At 32.9% G+C, this 17,868-nt stretch overlaps 1 protein-coding gene across 1 annotated transcript; it reads right to left on the reverse strand.

Moving 5' to 3' along the window:
- Positions 1-218: 218 nt before the first annotated feature.
- LOC134278515 (uncharacterized) lies at positions 219-17,718 on the reverse strand (the record flags this gene model as incomplete). Its single annotated transcript, XM_062760828.1, has 12 exons — positions 219-268; positions 1,348-1,946; positions 2,921-3,243; positions 3,849-3,912; positions 4,594-4,833; positions 4,933-5,141; positions 5,261-5,290; positions 5,619-5,690; positions 5,834-5,959; positions 6,365-6,420; positions 6,615-6,757; positions 17,622-17,718. Coding segments are annotated over 11 exons (1,925 nt in total), but the record flags the coding sequence as incomplete, so codon positions are not given.
- Positions 17,719-17,868: the final 150 nt, after the last annotated feature.

The following is a 17,868-nucleotide window of genomic DNA, read 5'->3' on the forward strand; positions in this document are numbered from 1 at the left end:
AGCTAGACGGATGGACACATTACTATTGCATAAGCTCTTCTGGTCTCTTACCATTAGTAGAGTTAAAAAGCACCAAATGATTTCCAAACCATTTCTTACATTCCAAATTGTTGAGCAAAATGACTTTTCCTCTCTGTATTGATAAATTTGGATTTTATTGACACTTTACATGTCATTTCACCGAAAGTTCATAATTAACAAACATCTTTTCAGGTAAATTACTAGTACAGGTATTTGAAACAGTCAAACCTCATTATCTCAAAAGGACCTGTAAAGAGGTTGTTTTATTTTCTGTATATATTATTTAAATTTTGTTCAAACGGGGTTCCATACTTCTGAGACTGTTTGGTCACTTGTATATAAGGGGACCGGTTTTGTTCTTTGTGGAGAGCTAGTCTGGTGTCTGGTAGTGTGACCAGCCGCATTTGCAGTTTCCCCGGCATGACATATACAAATGGCGAATATTTTCGGTGAGATATAGCACCGAATGTTAACGGGTAGCCATATAATTTGCCAGGAGGATTATTGCAGCGTGTTTTTGCAGTTCTAGCCGGTAAGAGTGTTCGAGTAATGTTTATAGTTGGTTTGCAGTTATAATTTTCCGGTTTCAGTTGTATTTTAGGTTAGATTTTTGTAAATATAAATTAATTTCAGTGTGTAAGGGGCTTGGAGACGATTTATTGGTCTAAGGACGTACTGAGGGTCGGTTGACGAGATTTGGGCTTATTGACGAGTGTTGTATGGAGGGCCACGTGCGTCATATTCAATGTCGACATTGTTGAGGGCGTGGTAGGATAACCGGAGCGGGAGGCTAAGACCCGGGCTCTGCGAGTTAGGAACTACTATTGGTGGACCACGGAACTTGGTGTGACGTAGACGTACTTGTATGGCGAGAGCGCATTGGTGCATTTTTAGGACACGTGTCGCTGACCTCAGTTTGTGAATTTTGTGAACTTTGAGTAACTTTCAGTAGCAAATATCAAAAAAAAGTTTAAGTTTTGAATATATATTTTATCCTTTTAGAAGTCAATTGAGCTTTTTCTAAATATCAATTTTTAAAGACAAAATTCGGTGAATTATTATTTGATTTACGATTTGATACTAATTGAATCAACATTGTTGCGTGTAATATTTAACGTTATTATGTAACGTATCAGATTTGGTTAAAACTGAGTTAACAGTTCATATCTATTTCATTTCCAATGTGTGAGCTGATATGTGAGAGTGAGTGAGTGTTATTGAATATAATTTTTTTTTTATTTGTGTTAATAAATTTATTTGTTATTTCTGATTGATATTGTTTTCCTTCTCAACCCTGCAAAATCTAAAAAGAACTCATGACAGGACCAAACTCAAAAATCATTTCAAGTTTACTTTTTATTCAGAAAAAGATTTCATCCAAAATAGATAAGTCCGGTTTATTAGGGGGCTCCGTTTTTTTAAGTTTAGGTGAACCTCTGTCAGTATCTCTGTCATTTGATTCAGTCCCCCGTTTTCCTCTGACTTGTGATTTTACGGTCTCTGTTCGTGCTGCATTAGAGTGTTTTTGTTTTACTGTCTCTGTACTTGTTGTGTTAGTGTTTTTAGCTCGATTTACAGTCTCTCTGTGTGCCGTGTTTGAGGCTTTAGCCTGATCTTGATTTGATTTCAAGTGAGTTCTTGTAAACTCCAGAGATGGACCTGGTTCCTGAGATTCTGGAAAAACACCTCTAGAACCACTCTTCTTATAAGACTTTGTTTCTGTCAACTCTTTGTCAGTTTTAAAGGAATGTATGGATTCAAATCCAGTTGAATCACCTATCTTTAGTTCCATTGATTTGGGTTGAGGTAATTTCTCATCTGGAAAATCCAGAACTTTTTGTGCAGTGATTCTGTCTTCACTAGCATCAGGTAAAACTCGAGCTTTTTGTTTGCTGGATTCACATTCTTCATTTTTTGGCTGAAATCTACAAGTTAAGGAAAAAGACATACTTTGAAATCTCTAATTTTCATGGGGCGTTGCAACCACTATTGAAATAATTATATCAATAGTGGTTGAGGGTGCATTTCAATAACAAACATAGGTAATAACCACTATTGAAATACGACTACTATTGAAATAATTATTTCAATAGTGGGTGAGATTCATTTCAATAACAAACATAGATTGCAACCACTATTGAAATGATGTTCAATTTTGAAATAAAGATTTCAATATGGATTAAATTATTGATTTCAATAGTGCATTGAACAATGGATCCAATATTTATTGAAATAATTATTTCAAAAGTTGCTGACGCTGTGAAACTTTTCTTCCAATATGGTAGTATTTCAATAGTGGTTGAAACCTATAGTTACCATATTGAAATGCACTCTCACCCACTTTTAAATAATTATTTCAGTAGTGCTCGTATTTCAATAGTGGTTGAAACCTATGGTTATTATATTGAAATGCATTCTCACCCACTATTGAAATAATTATTTCAATGGTGGTCGTATTTCAATAGTGGTTTTTACCTATGTTTGTTATTGAAATGCATTCTCAACCACTATTGATATAATTATTTCAATAGTGGTCGTATTTCAATAGTGGTTACTAACTATGTTTGCTGTTGAAATGCACTTTCAACCACTAGTGATATAATTATTTCATTAGTGGTCATTATTTCAATAGTGGTTGCTACAATGGGGGTTTCATTTTCATTATTTTCAAGGTATAACTAGACCCTCGAATGTATGTCCACCATGAAATGCAATTTTTCACATATATTACTAATGAACAATTCTTCAACCATGAAATCAAATCTCCTAGAACTTATTATTTTTCCTCAAACCACAAAAATCTGACCCCTCAAAAATATGTGATTTTACAGTATAAAGGTTAAACAATTTATAAAACTGATAGTAAGGTAACATTTGAGAAGATGTTTTTCCTGTTAACCTTTTCCTGGTTTTGCGGGGACTTGCTTTCCTGACTCCCGTCTCAGCCATTAGATCGTTCAGTACAGCACACTTCCTGTCGGCCGTCTGTCTGTCTGTTCCCAGCTTATCACTGTTTATCCCCTCCACAGTATCAATTACACCCACTTCTGTTGATTTCCCTCTGGAGTTATGACTGTTTGGTGTCATTCTTGATTTCTCCCCAGAGTTATGACTATTTAATGACATTTTTGATTTTTCCTTCTGATTCATTTCAGTCTTCTTGGATAAAACATCATTAACAGAATTCTCATCAGCTTCCCTCAACACATCTGTTCTGCCTGCCTGTATATAGTAAAAAAAAAATCCTATACATGTAGCTAGTTTTAATACTGTAAACGTACTTTTTTCCACGGGGTCATAATTCCGCGGAATCTCAATTTCTGTTTAATCTGCGGGTAGAAAATTACGCTGATTTCTTAGATTGTCACTATATGCCTTACATTTATATTAAGTACGCTTGGACAAATTTCCACGGAAAATTTGTTACCGTGTACATAGTGTTAATAAATACCATGCGGAAAAATGTACTTCTACAGTATCACATATTTTCCAAGTTGGTCACCATTTTGGAGGTCAAAATGGTGAACTTTCCTCTATAAAAACAGTTGTAAACAAGTCTAGCATGTATAAAACAGATCTTTACAATGTTAGACTTATCAATTAAAGGATATTTCAACAAATATATATTCATAAAATATTGTTAATTACACCTCAATGCCTGGAATGACAAGTATAAAGTGGTTGAAAAATGGAAAAATATTGGCATGTTGACATCCAATTTGGCAGCTAACAAAAAGTAACTCATCCTAAATTCACATAAGTCACAAATTATCAATATTTATAGCAAGGGTTTCATTTGTGTCAAGAGTTCAGTGTCATAAATATACCTGCTTTAAAACATCTTTAGCAATTTCTAACAGCTCCTCTTCTGTCATTATATATATTGTTTGTCTGGAATTCCAAAAAATACAATCAACAACATAAAATGATATGTTTCCCTTCTGATTTTTTATCTCTGGAGTCTGATTACTGTGCATACTGACTCATGTAGACAACAAATTTTATTAAATATGGTATCTACTGATGGTGGATTCTATATAAATGACCTGACATGCAAGCTCTCGCTCTGTATATCTTCATTCATACATGTAAATTACTTGAACTTTAAACATAGGTAATCAAAGATTACAAAGCTTACCTCGGTGAATGTTATCAGTATAAGTAGTGCAACTCTCAAATAAAATTTTCTTTATGGTTAGTGTGTATCTTGACAACAATTTTCATGCAAGTTCTGTTAAAATGGGTCTTATAGTTCAATGGGAATGGACCTGCTCCAAAAACTTTACCCTGGTCACTCATTTGGAAAATGTAGGTCAGATCCAGCATCCAAAGCAAGTCTGGTAGTGTCCATCCCTAGATGCATCATCCATGCAAGTTTGATCCAGGTAGGGCTTATAGTTACTCAGGAATGGACCTGCTTCTAAAACTTTAACCAGGACGCTGACGCTTACGCCAACACTGACGCCAGAGGTATAGCATAAGCTCATCTTGACTTCGTAGAGGTGAAGTAATAAAATTGAACTAAATGATTATCTGGATTCTTTGTTCAGCCAGCACACCTAGTACCCTTACCTCCCTTGCCCCTCCATTGAACTCGAACTCTCATTCCGCTGTAGAATAGTTTTGGTGTGTAGGGTCCTTTTCCCTGGGGGTGTTTCTTTTCCCAACATCCAGGAGGGCAGTTTTCTGGATGATTCATTCAGTGAGGTATTCAGTGAAGTGTTACATTCTGGGTCTTTCTCCTCGTCTTGTGTGTAGACACTCTCTGGTTGTTTAAGTCTCAATACACAGCTCTGGTACAGCTCTTGATAACTTCAAATTTACAAAAGTCAGGTACTAAACTATATTCATAAACATTTCTGTTTTAATCTTCTTATGTAACTTTTAAAGAAAGTAACTTTAATATTTTACCCCATGATAGTGTTGAAATCTTTGGCTAAGATAAACTCCTGCCTCCCATATGGGAGTTCACACTTGATGTGGCTGTCCTGGAAATTCTCCTCCTCTGTAACACAGGGAAGGTTAGGTCTCTCCAGTGTTTCCTTGTCCTTAGGTAAAATCTCCATTGTCCTGAGGTATTCTGGGATGGTGGACCGAGTAATCACGTGACTACCAATAACCTAAAATAATTCTTATGGTGAACTCAATCAAAATCATTCAACTATAAAGTTAAGATATGGGAGAAGTGCTATACCACAAGTATTGTAAATATCTACTATGTATATTTTTTGTCACTCACCAGAGCTGGATTCTGTAGAAGTTGTGTTATCTACAAAGAAAAAACACAAGGCTAAAATGTTAAAATCCATGAGATTTGTATCATTTCCCATTTTTCATAAATATCATCTAGTGGTAATTGTCTTTAAATTCATATATGATCCTAGTCTACAATATGCAATATAAAATATGGAAATGCAGAATATGCTTAATAGCTAAAATAGTTTTCATTGCAATTCCAATGCTGATCTGAAATGATTCTGCTATTAGCTGAATGTTTACTTCAAGAGTGAATCTAAAGTGCTTACATAATGTTCACTTTAAGTAAATCTACTTAACACTTTAAATAGCTGTAATATTTACTTCCTGAGTACACTGACCTTGACACAATTCACACCAGCAGTCCTAGCCAAGGTCATGTGATCCTGGTGGCTATATATATAAACTGTTTTCTAGAAAAATTAAAATGAAATCAAGAAAACGTATGCAAAAGTGTTCAAAATTTAAAGCAGAATTTAAGGACTTTTAATGTGTGTAAAAAATAGTTGTACACATTTCGATGGACCCTATCAATTATACACATAGACTTACTTACAGTGCTGTGTAGAAATAAATGGTGTCTCTTTTGTAAGAAAGCCAGAATTCCTGGATTAGGCGGTTCACAGAAGGTCCCTGCTTCGGTTGGATCAACAACATGGAACAGATAAATGGGAAAATCCAGCTACAATATAAAAACTTCCCTACATGTCATAAATGGTTACAATTTTCAGATCACTGTAAGTATTCAATTAAGCCTTCCTTTGGTAGAAGAATAGACTTCAGAAATTCTCAAAATAATTCAGTAGCAACTCATTTCAATGACCTTATTCTTTTTCTTCTTCATTGAATTGAATATTCAACTTTTTCAAAGTTGTTTGGTTCATGCGCAAAGTCAATTCAAAGAAGTGCAGACATAAAATACATGCATGTATACAGTTAAAGATACAATTTGTACTATTTATTTTCAACTAATTAGCATTAAGGAAAACAGCCAAAATAGAGCAAAGGACAGCTCAAACAGAATGTAATGTGCAAAGGACAACTTGTAAATGCATAGATTTTAAAAGAAAAGAATTTTTGTTCTAACCTGTTTTGCTAACCTTGTCAGCATATGTAGACCTTCTTCTATAGGTTCCTTGTTACCTTAAAGTAATACACTGAACTTAAAATTTGAAATTTGTACTACAGATTTATACAGTTACATTTTTTGCGTATTAAATATTTCTGCAAGAAAGTATACATAAGTATTTGTTTTTGATAATCAAAAAAGTTAGCAACATGCTTATTGTATTTGTCATTATCAAATTTCTTGCTAACCTAAACAAAGGTTAACCTACCATACAGAATGAAGATGACCCTTCCTACAGGATTCTGTTCGTTCCAGTGGACACAGATCTGTTTTACCCCGTCCTTCAGATTCAGCGAGTCATCAGATTTGTGATATATCCCCCATCTGTATGAACAGACCTGGGATATCAAACTGAAATAAGGGGGGATAATTTAACAATACAAAGTATTAAATTTTGTTATCAGTACTCCACTGTCTTTGAACATTTTTCTATGGAAAAATGTCTTGTACCCCATAGTGAAAATTACAATGATTACCTCACAATTTATGCCTTTATACAATATACATGTATATTGTTAATTTTCCCTATGTCAACAAACATTTTTCTTTAGTTTTTATAGAGGTTCCTTGAGGGGGGGATCAGTACCACTACATTTTTAAATTTTTTTTACCGCTACAAAAAACGTTACATTACCGCTACATTTAAAAGTATACATTACCGCTACATTGCTTTTTTCGTTAGCCATCAACTTTTGCGTGTACAGATTGATTTAAAGTACAACATATAGAAGTATAAGTCCTTTCCTGATTCCCCTGCTCGCCATGGGGAGGTGAAAGTAGGACTTTTTCATTTGAAATTTATTCTACTTCATAAAACACTTTTAAAATTTTTAAAATTAAATCAAGCACTGTCCATAGATAAAACTCACATGCAGTCTTCACATTCTTCTGTTTTAAATTTTTAAATCTAAATTTAAATTTTCCCACATATGGAGTAAATTCTGTTGATTTTGGGAAATAATATTCCGTAATACCTGGCTAGTTCAATATGTAGCGGTAATGAATTGTTTTCGGCTATTCAATATGTAGTGGTAATGAGTTTTTTTTGTTTTTTAAAAAAATGTAGCGGTAATGATCGGTCGAAAATTTGAATAATGTAGCGGTAATTAGTTGAAATTATTGGCGATGTAGCGATAATCATGATAATGTTGACCTCCCCATTAAGCTTGGCCTATAAATTTCTGGATACCTTTTGCAGAAAAGGTTTCCAGATGTGACTGTTGATGAAAAACTTTATACCCCTCCCTTCATCCGGTTTGGTCATCTAAAAAATAATTAAATTGTAATGAGAAAACAATGTGTAGATGTAAAGTATCCTATTGACTTTTCTGGGGAGTGTTTCACAGCTTTCAATGGACCAAAACTTTATTTTGCCACTTTATACAACAAACTGAAAAATGAAATTAAATGGTTTTTTTTTTATGTGATGTATTTTAAATAATAATTATAAGACTATGGTCACCCTGTTCACACATTCCTGAACATAGTTGTGTAAATTGCTCAGTTGAAAAGTTCCAAGGTTTTTTATTGTGTTAAAGTTTGTTTCAAGATGGCTTCATGATATGTAAGAATACATGAAATATTTGTGTTTCATTTTCTGAATTTCCATGATTTCTGTTACAAATAATTTTACTCACTCATTCACTATGAATCCATTAAAATGTTAAAAAAAAAATTTAATTTTTTATGATTACCAAAAAAACCCTTAAAATTTAACATCTTACATCGGCTTATTGTCTAATAGATTTGTGTGTGCTTAGGACATGCAAATATTAACAAACAAATAAGGCACTTGCTTGAATTGTAAGCCACTTGGCCGGTTGTCGGATCGAACCAGGAGGAAATCTCTGTGTAGCTCACTGCACTGCCTCCTCCTCTTTTAGACAGACTTCCTGGTTCCACAACACCTGGGCCTCACCATATTTTGGGAATACACTCACAAGAGCTACAGTCTTCTCGGGTAGCTGAAAAATTCAGAAATGCCAGTAACCTTTCCCTAGAATGGCTTTATGAATCTTGAATTATATCTTTTCTGTATTGAGTCATTGCAGTATCAAAGTGAAAAGAATACTTATTGGAAGTTAATTCAAATTGCTACTTTAAATTGTTTACTTTGCTCAATGTTGATAAACAAGTAAACAGGTGTACATGAATACTCAATTCTTTTTACCTTTTTCTAATCATCTTGAGGTATGCAGATCTTTTTCTAAGCTACCATTTTATCATCTACAACTACTTTCTTGTTCTAAAATCAGAATCATTAAAATTATAAAGAGGGGTTATCCATTATCCCGCTTTAGACAAATTTGTAGATTACTGATTGGACAAAAACTTAATGACGCCCGAAATTTTTGTATTACGTTGCCGTCAAGGAGTAATAAGAAAATCGGGCATGGATTCCGTTTGAAGTGTTGTTATTGTAAAAAAAATGGTGGCTTAGAAGCGGTTTGCATAGGTGTAGTTAAGTTAAATTTCTTTTTACGATATTTTATGTTGATTGTTATCAGATTAAAACTTGCTATTTTCATAATATGCACATAATTTTTTTAAATATTTGAAAAGGTCTTCAGCGGATAAATTCGAAACATAGTCAGTTAGTAAACCTAACGGAGTCATACGGGGTATAAGGATTTCCATTTACACCCTGTATGATTTTTTTAGCTAGGTATTATGATGTGTAACTAATAATATTCAATAGAAATGAGAATAATATATAATTCATAAACAGCATTATAAATGTATGATCAGGGTAGGTTCACTATCTTAGTAGTTCACTGATTGTTCACAAGTACAGCTGCAAAATGCAGTTATTTTAATAACAAGGGCCCAGGGGCCACATTGCTCACCTGAGCAATTTGTTAGGAAAAAGCACATATCAGATAAAACTGAAAAGTTTACTGATTTTGGGGGGGGGGGGGGGGGGGGGGGGCTTGTTTTAACCTCCTAGGGGGTCATGGTTTGAAAAACATGTCTACACTACCTGGGGATGATTCCATATAAATATCACTAAGCATGGATTTGAATTCTTGAAAAGAGGATTTTAAAAGGTTTCCCTATATATTCCTATGTAAAATTTTTATCTGCCATTTTGGACCCACCCTACCCCCCGGGGGGCATGATTTGAACAAACTTGAATCTACACTACCTAGTATATTCCACATGAGTTTCATCTTTCCTGGCCCAGTGGTTCTTGAGAAGAAGATTTTTAAAGATTTTTCCAAATTCCTATGTAAAACTTTGATCGGCCATTTTGGCCCCACCCTCCCCCGGGGGCATATTTGAAAAAACTTAACCACTACCTGGTGATGATTCCACATGAGTTTCAGGGAAATTTTAGTATGCTGGCCCCCAGAATCACGCGATTGCGCATGAGAGTTATTTCCCTTGCCTTGCTATGCAAATGAAAAACAAACCGCAATTTCCCACTGCTTCAAGAAAACGCATCCGATCGAGTGATTAGGGTTAGGTTATATAGTTTTTAAAATTTTGGTTGTTTTATAAATCAACTTTTAATCTTTCTGACTTTGGGCTTTTTTATTTTTTTTTGTTTAAAAAAGGACTACTTTGAGTGCCTTTTGTGACCAAAAACTTGATTACCGTCGAATGTGCCAAATTTTTACACTTTGGTTTTAGTTCATAAATTTTTTTGTTTAAAAAGAACAGGATTCCAAGTTTTATAAATGAAAGTTCGGGTAAATAATCAAATGTGAAACATGACGATTTTCAGTGCTAGTTTAAAGTTATTGTAAAACGACTTACCGTTAACTGAGGCAGTGCAGCTCGATATCCTGACCTCCTAATGTCCAAATTTCAAATATTTTTCCTTTCAAATCGATGATGATGCACAATTCAACCATCGATGACTAGAATTAGCTAAAATTTGTTAAATCCCCCATTTTTCACAAAAACTCGCAAATTTTTAAAATTTTTGCACTTTGAGTCTTATCGGGCATTTCTTCATTACGTCAAAAAACAAGTGACGCATTTCATGAAATTTTTAGATTACGTCAAAAATTGATCATGTGACCACATTCCCAAACAACGCAAGATGGATTTTACTTCCTAAACAAGTACTTATTTTACGAAATCTTTTAATTCTCATTTAAAAAAATGTGTTTAAAAACCAGTTTTTTAAACCCAATTTTTACAAGGAAACGAATTTGGAGTAAATTTGCAATTTGTGGCTTCTTTTTATTTTGTCATCGCTCACGCGATCCTCTATATATTGTAAACCGCCTTCGGCGGCACCTATTTTAGCGCCATATTTATGGGGACCGGTATTAAGTGTTCCGAGTTTCATCTTTCCTGACCCAGTGGTTCTTAGAAGAAGATTTTTAAAAATTTTTCCTATATATTCCTATGTAAAACTTTGATCAGCCATTTTGGCCCCACCCTACCCCTGGGGGCATGATTTAAAACAATTACATACCTGGTGTATCCCATTTTTCATTTTTGACCCAGTTTTTAAAAAATTTTAAAATTTTTTCCTATGTTTCCCCAAAAACACCCACCCCACCCACCCATATGATTTGAACAATTTGAATCTACACACCGGGTGTGTTTCCAAAATTTTTCATTTTCCCTCCCCAGTGGTTTTTAGAAAAAGTTTTTTAAAAAATGTTTAAATTTTTTTAAATTCAAATTTTTCCCCCCTTAAAAGGGGGTGGCCCATTTTTGAAAAAACCTAACCCCCTTCACCAAGGAATTTATAAGGGTTAAAATTCCCCATTTTTTGAAAAAGATGAAATTGGAAATTTAAAAAAAAAGGAAATAATAAAAAAAAGAAACAACCAAGTGATCAAAAAGCTCATTTACCCTTTGGGGTGGGGAGCTAAAAAGAATTTGAAAGTTTTAAAATAATGGGTAGACTAGATAATGAATAAATTTTTTTAAATTTACCTGTTTAAATTTTTATGCACTTTTATAAATTTTTACCCTATTTCGGGTTTAATGAAAACAAATGCTTGGGGTTAACAGGGCCCTTTTAAAAAATTTTGAGCATCACCCCCCATTAAAAAATAAAATCTATCATCCTTTTATTTTTTTTTCTTTTAAATTTATTATTAACTTTTACCATATTTAAAATTGGGAAAATCTCTTCTTTGAAAATTAGGAATAAAAAAAAGGTTATTTATGTTTTTTTATATTTTTTTAAGGGTTTTTTAAATTTTTTAAATAAATTATTAAATATTTTTAAATTTTTAATTTTTTTAAAAACAACTAAAAACCCCCCAAGTTGACTACCTACAAAATTTTTCCTCAAATTTCCTTTAAAAACGGGTTGGAAATCCCCCAAATGGGAATAATTTTTTGGGGTTTAAAATTCCCCAAATGGGTATAAATTTCAGTAAAAAAATTTAAAATTTTTTTTTGGATAAATTCTTTCCAAAAAAAAAAGGAATAGCTTTGGAAGAAAGTTTTTTAATACCTTTGAATTATCCCAAAAGTTAAACAATTAATTTTATTCCAAAAAAATGAAAACAAAAATTTGGGAAAAAAAGTTATTTTTTTTTAATTCCTTTTTTTGTTTTTATATCAAAAAAAATTTTTAATTTTACTTTTTATGCCCATTTAAATATTAAACCACTATTCCCTTTTCGATTGGTCCCCCTTTTAAAATTGGGGGAAAAAAGAAAAAAGCAATTTTTTGTGCCACAAAACCCAAAAAATTTTAAAAAAAGACAAAAGGGTAGATGGTCACAAGTTTTTTAGCAAGGAAGTGAAACAATTACCCAATGGAAAAAGGAGCACCACTGTGCATTTACAGAAAAAAAAAAATGCAAATAATTGCTTTATTGGTTTTTATTATAAAAAAAAATTTAAAAGCCTTAAGAAATAAAAGGGAAAAAGAAAACTACCAGCACAGGGCCCCGGGGGGGGTAGAAAAAAGGGCATATAAGGAGGTTTTTATTTTAATTTTTAAAAAAAGAAGAAATAAAGCAACAAATTTTTTTTAAAAAATTTCAAAAAAATTTTAAATGTAAAAACCTGAAAATAGTAACCTTGTATTTACATAAAACAGGGAAAACCTCATGTCTTTATAAAAAAAATTTAAAATGTGTATTTAAAAAAAGATTTAACAGATGTTTTATAAAATGCTAGCTTTCAGTGAAATTAATGAAATTTTACCCACTTTTTACCTCAACTTCAAAACAAACATCAGTTGCAGACAAAGGTGTTATACACTTCATGTGAAGATAAAGATTAGCCTCTAAATTTTTAGCAAGCAAGCTAATTAATACCAGGGGATTAATTGTATGTCTTATCCTTTTCTTCTAAATTTACAACAAGAATTTTTTAGAATGACAGAATCAGGTTATTATCTGATTACCTGTTAAAATTAACAGCTAGCATTAAGGCAGCAAAAATAAATTAATAAAAAAGAATTATTTTTAAAAAATGAAATATTAAATAACAATACAAAAAGATAATCTTAATTAGAATTTAATAAAATCATAAATCATTGTGTACAGTATTTTAACCAAAATAAAGCATGAACATTACCAGTATTTAAATTCATATTTCAAAGAATGTACACATCATTCAAAATTACCTTAACTTCAAAACAAACTTCATTTGCAGACAGAGGCAGTACAGAATTAATCTCAATGTGACAGATAATGCTTAGGATTTTTTCAAGTGGAAGGTTAATTAATCCCAAAGGACACATTGCACAGCCTTCACAGTTTACAATGGGAACATTCTAGGAGTTTTATCTCTTTTTCCCCCTTTATTCTTATTCTTTGTTAAGTAATCTACCCCACCACCCAGCTCTAAAAAAAGACAAAGAGAACCAAACTTAGCTATAATATGTCTTTTTTACAATTACAACCAAATTTGAACTTAATTGGTAAACTATAAAAAAAAAGAGGCCCATGGGGACATCGCTCACCTGAGAAGCTTTGACCATTCCGTTCTTTACCAGATTTCCCCCTTGTTATACATAATGCATCCCCACCCTACCCCACTGATCATAATTTAGACATTTTGAAATCTACACTACCCCATGATCCTTCCATGGGCGTATATGTTTCAGCGTTTTTTGGGCCCCGTGGTTCCTAGAAAAGATTTTCAAAGATTTTTCCTAAATTTTTAGTAAAACTTTGATTCCCCTATAATGGCCCCGCCCTTTCCCCGGGGGTCATGATTCCTACAATTTAAATTTACACTACCCCAGAATGCTTCCACATAAGCTTCACTTTTTCTGGCCCAGTGGTTCTTGAGAAAAAGATTTTCAAATATTTTTCCTATGTATTTTATGTAAAACTTTGATTCCCCATTGTGGCCCCCCCTTCCCCAGGGGGGGATTAAACAATTTTGAATTTCATTATACCAGGATGCTTCCACATAAGTTTAGCTTTTCTGGCCCAGGGTTCTTGAGAAGAAAATTTTAAAAGATTTTTCCTTTTATTTCTATATAAAACTTTGATACCCCATTGTGGCCCCGCCCTTCCCCAGGGGGTCATATTTAACAATTTTAAATTACATACACCAGGATGCTTCCACATAAATTTCAGCTTTTCTGGCCCAGTGGTTTTTAGAAGAAATTTTCAAAGATTTTTCCTTTTTTTTCTATGTAAAACTTTGATACCCCATTGTGGCCCCGCCCTTCCCCCGGGGGTCATGATTTGAACAATTTAGAATCTACACTACACCAGGATGCTTCCACATAAGTTTCAGCTTTATGGGCCCCTTGGTTCTTGAGAAAAAGACTTTTAAAGATTTTTCCTATGTATTTCTATATAAAACTTTATTCCCCCCTTTCCCCGCCCTTCCCCCGGGGTTCATGATTTGAACAATTTAGAATCTACATTATACCAGGATGCTTCCACATAAGTTTCAGCTTTTTTGGCCCAGTGGTTCTTGAGAAGAAGATTTTAAAGTTTTTTCCTATATATTTCTATGTAAAACTTGGATTCCCCATTGTGGCCCCGCCCCCCCGGGGGTCATGATGTGAACAATTTAGAATCTACACATACCAGGATGCTTCCACATAAGTTTCAGCTTTTCTGGCTCAGTGGTTCTTTAGAAGAAGATTTTCAAAGATTTTTCCCATATATTTCTAAGTAAAACTTTGATTCACCATTGTGGTCCCACCCTTCCCCCCGGGGTCATGATTTTAACAATTTAGAATCTACACTACCCCAGGATGCTTCCACATAAGTTTCAGCTTTACTGGCCCAGTGGTTCTTGAGAAGAAGATTTTTTAATACCCAACCTATTTTTCTCTTTTTTTTTATCTCCCCTTGCGAGGGGATATGTCCCTTCATTTTTTCAATTTAAATTTCCCTTCACCCAAGGATGCTTTGACCAAGTTTGGTCAAAATTGGGCCCAGTGGTTCTTGAGAAGAAGTCGAAAATTGGGAAATTTAAACGGACAGAAGACGGGGGAAAAAAAACGGACGGACGGACGGACACGGAAAAAAGTGATCAGAAAAACTCACTAGCCTTTGGCTCAGGTGAGCTAAAAAGTTATTAGAAAAAAACAGAAAATTTGTGGACGGGAAAATCAAAGAAAGGACAGACAAAGGGTTACATAGGGCACCCGCAAATCCTTGCGGGGCCCTAATTATGTTGAAATTTCATATCACTCATAAAATAAAGAATTACCAAAAAGGTGGCCCATGCATCAAAATACAATCATACTTTGCCGCCATCTTGTGCCGCTTATATCAATATTTTAAACTTTCAATCACGTTATGGGTTAGATACAAAGTTTCAAATATAGCCTAGTTTGTTTTTATTTATTTTAAAAATTTTCAAATAATATTATGAGAGTTAAATTTTAAAAATTTTAAAACTATTAAAAATTTATTCGTGAAAATAATTGGTGTAAGGGACGTGTACTTTAAAAATTTGAGCCCAATGTAATTGGGTCCCCCTTATTCAGTGACATACTATATTTTTTTTTTTAAAGGGAAAAAATTTTACTTTCGGAAACTACTGTTAGTGTTTTTTGCATTGGGGAAAACAATTATGAAGTTTTTTTGAAAGGCAAATTAACAATTTAATAATTTAATTTGGTGAAATTTTCTCCCCATGAATTTTAGCAGACAAAACCCGGGACCTAAACTTTTGTATATAGGTCCCTGGACAAACTAAGTGCATATTATCAAAAGAAAATCCCCTTTAAAATTGTGAATTTCATGGCTTTTGGGATTTATCATATTAGTGTTGTTCTCTGTTGATCTCATAGTAAAAATGTACAAACTCTTTTAAAAAAGCATATTAATCGGGGTATTTAGCAATCAAATAATTATATTGCATCATACATATAGGTTATGATGACCAATTTTAGGGTCCTAATTTCATGACCCGGGTAGTGGTTCTATGTACCCTTTTGCAGGGTAAACTTTTATAATCAATTGCCGATGTTTATTCAAGGGTGGGTATTAATTTAAATTTTTTTTTGCCCTTTAGTAACAACACATTTAAATCTGAGAAAATCTTTTTTTCTGCTAAAGGCAGGGACCTATATACTTAGTATATAAGTCCCTGTTAAGGTAAGCAAACAAACTGTGCACATGTGCATGGTTACATGTACATTGAGCACGGTGCCTCTTCCAAAATTATATATTAATGCCCCCTTGGTAAAGGGTTCCCGGAGTTAAGTCAGAGGTCTGATGATATTATTATACAAGAAAATGTGTTCTTTGAAACCTTTTTAGGAATTTTTTTTATCCATGATCATCTTAATGTTTTATTGCTTTTAAAAACATAATTCAACTATCAGTTTTTATTTATTTTATTCATCTGATAATTCTTTACAGTGCTTTTGGACTGTTAAGGTTCTTTCAGAGTATCTCATCTAAAGTATAATGGATTTTATAAAAAGAATATACTCAGCTTTTTTAAAATCTCCGGGAAAAAATTTTGTCCATGGTAATAACAAATCTGAGCTAAATTTAAAAGGGGATATTTTTATTAATATTGACATCTTCACAAAATAATACAATTTACAAAATATGAAGCAGCAAGTACCAATTTTCAACCATTTCTCAAGGTAAAAAAAATATAAATATTAAATAGTGGAATTTAAAAAAAAAAAGTACCAAGCAATATTAAGTATTCAACAGTTTACTTTTAAAATATTGAACCAAAATATTTATTTGTTTCATTAATCAACTGTTCTTTTATCTTAGTGTTTCCATGTATATTTTATATACTGTATAGGGGATTAATTTCACGGGTTATAATTTTTACGGTTTTTTCTCTTCGGACACGATCGCGGTTTCTTGAATTCGCGGAATTTTATCTTTTAGAATAAGATGTAAACGACATTTATCAGCGTTATGTCTTTATTTCAGGAACAATATGGTAGGTTAATACAAAATAGACGTAATAAAACGATTAATTAAATCAGGTGCAGTTATCAAAAATCCTTGACTACAACGTCAAATGACTTCTGTACTATTCAATGAGTGCAGTTCATCCCAAAATCTTCAAAACAACGCGGCAAAAACAAACACTGGACGGTAATAAAAGTGTTACGTAGGTCGACGAAATAATGTCCTTCCAAATCTTAGAAATTCGATAGTTATTTGAATATTTTTTGAATCAAAATGTCGAAAAAAAATAATATACATGATAATGCAGGTAACAAATACACCGTGCGTGGTAACACTAGTTACGCAAGGGTAATCAAAACTTATGACCCACGTGTTTTGATTGATGAAAAAGACGTTGGCTATTAAAAAGCCTTTTATCAAATACAGGTTATTATCTGTTGATGTAAACGTGCTAATTAAAATGATTAATGACAACCACTACTCGTAATTACTGAAATGACCATGTACTGTGGTACATGTACATGTATTTAACCTATCGAGTATATTCTCAAATTTCCAAATAAAACATGGAGATTATTGAAAAATTATTCACGTTTTTTGAATTCACGGATTTTATCACCTGAAATCGAAATTAACACCGCGAATTTTCCCCCCATACAGTAGTCATACACTGCTGCATTGAAAGGAACCTTTCTGTAATCGAAAAAATGACATAAATTCAAACAAAAAATAATAAAAGAAATGTATTCAGTTAAACAAAAGCAGGGTATAATGTACATTGAAATTTTATTTTTAAAAAAAATTAAATACCCCATTAAAAATCTCATCAATTATTTTATTGCTAGAGTCAATGGGACATGAAAATTTTTATATGTGCCTGTACTAACTTCAAAAAAACTTAAAATTTAAACACCAAAATAACTGACCTATTTATTGTTTTTTGCTGGGTTGAGGGCTCCTTCAGTCGTCCCCCTTTTAGCTTGAAGTTAGCTGTCAGGAACTCAGGCTTCTTCTCCTCTTTTTCTGAAAAACACTCATTGCAAAAATTTTGTTTTCCTCAGGTGTATAAATTATCATATTGACCTCAAAAAGAGTAATAATCATGTACTAATGACTCAAAAAATTTATATTTCAAGGCAACCACAAATAAGATTTGTGTACATGAAAAACAGA

Source organism: Saccostrea cucullata, unplaced genomic scaffold (genome assembly GCF_032062105.1).
Source record: "Saccostrea cucullata isolate Sc308-1 unplaced genomic scaffold, CSIRO_AGI_Scuc_v1 ctg5986, whole genome shotgun sequence".
NCBI classification, from domain to species: domain Eukaryota; kingdom Metazoa; phylum Mollusca; class Bivalvia; order Ostreida; family Ostreidae; genus Saccostrea; species Saccostrea cuccullata.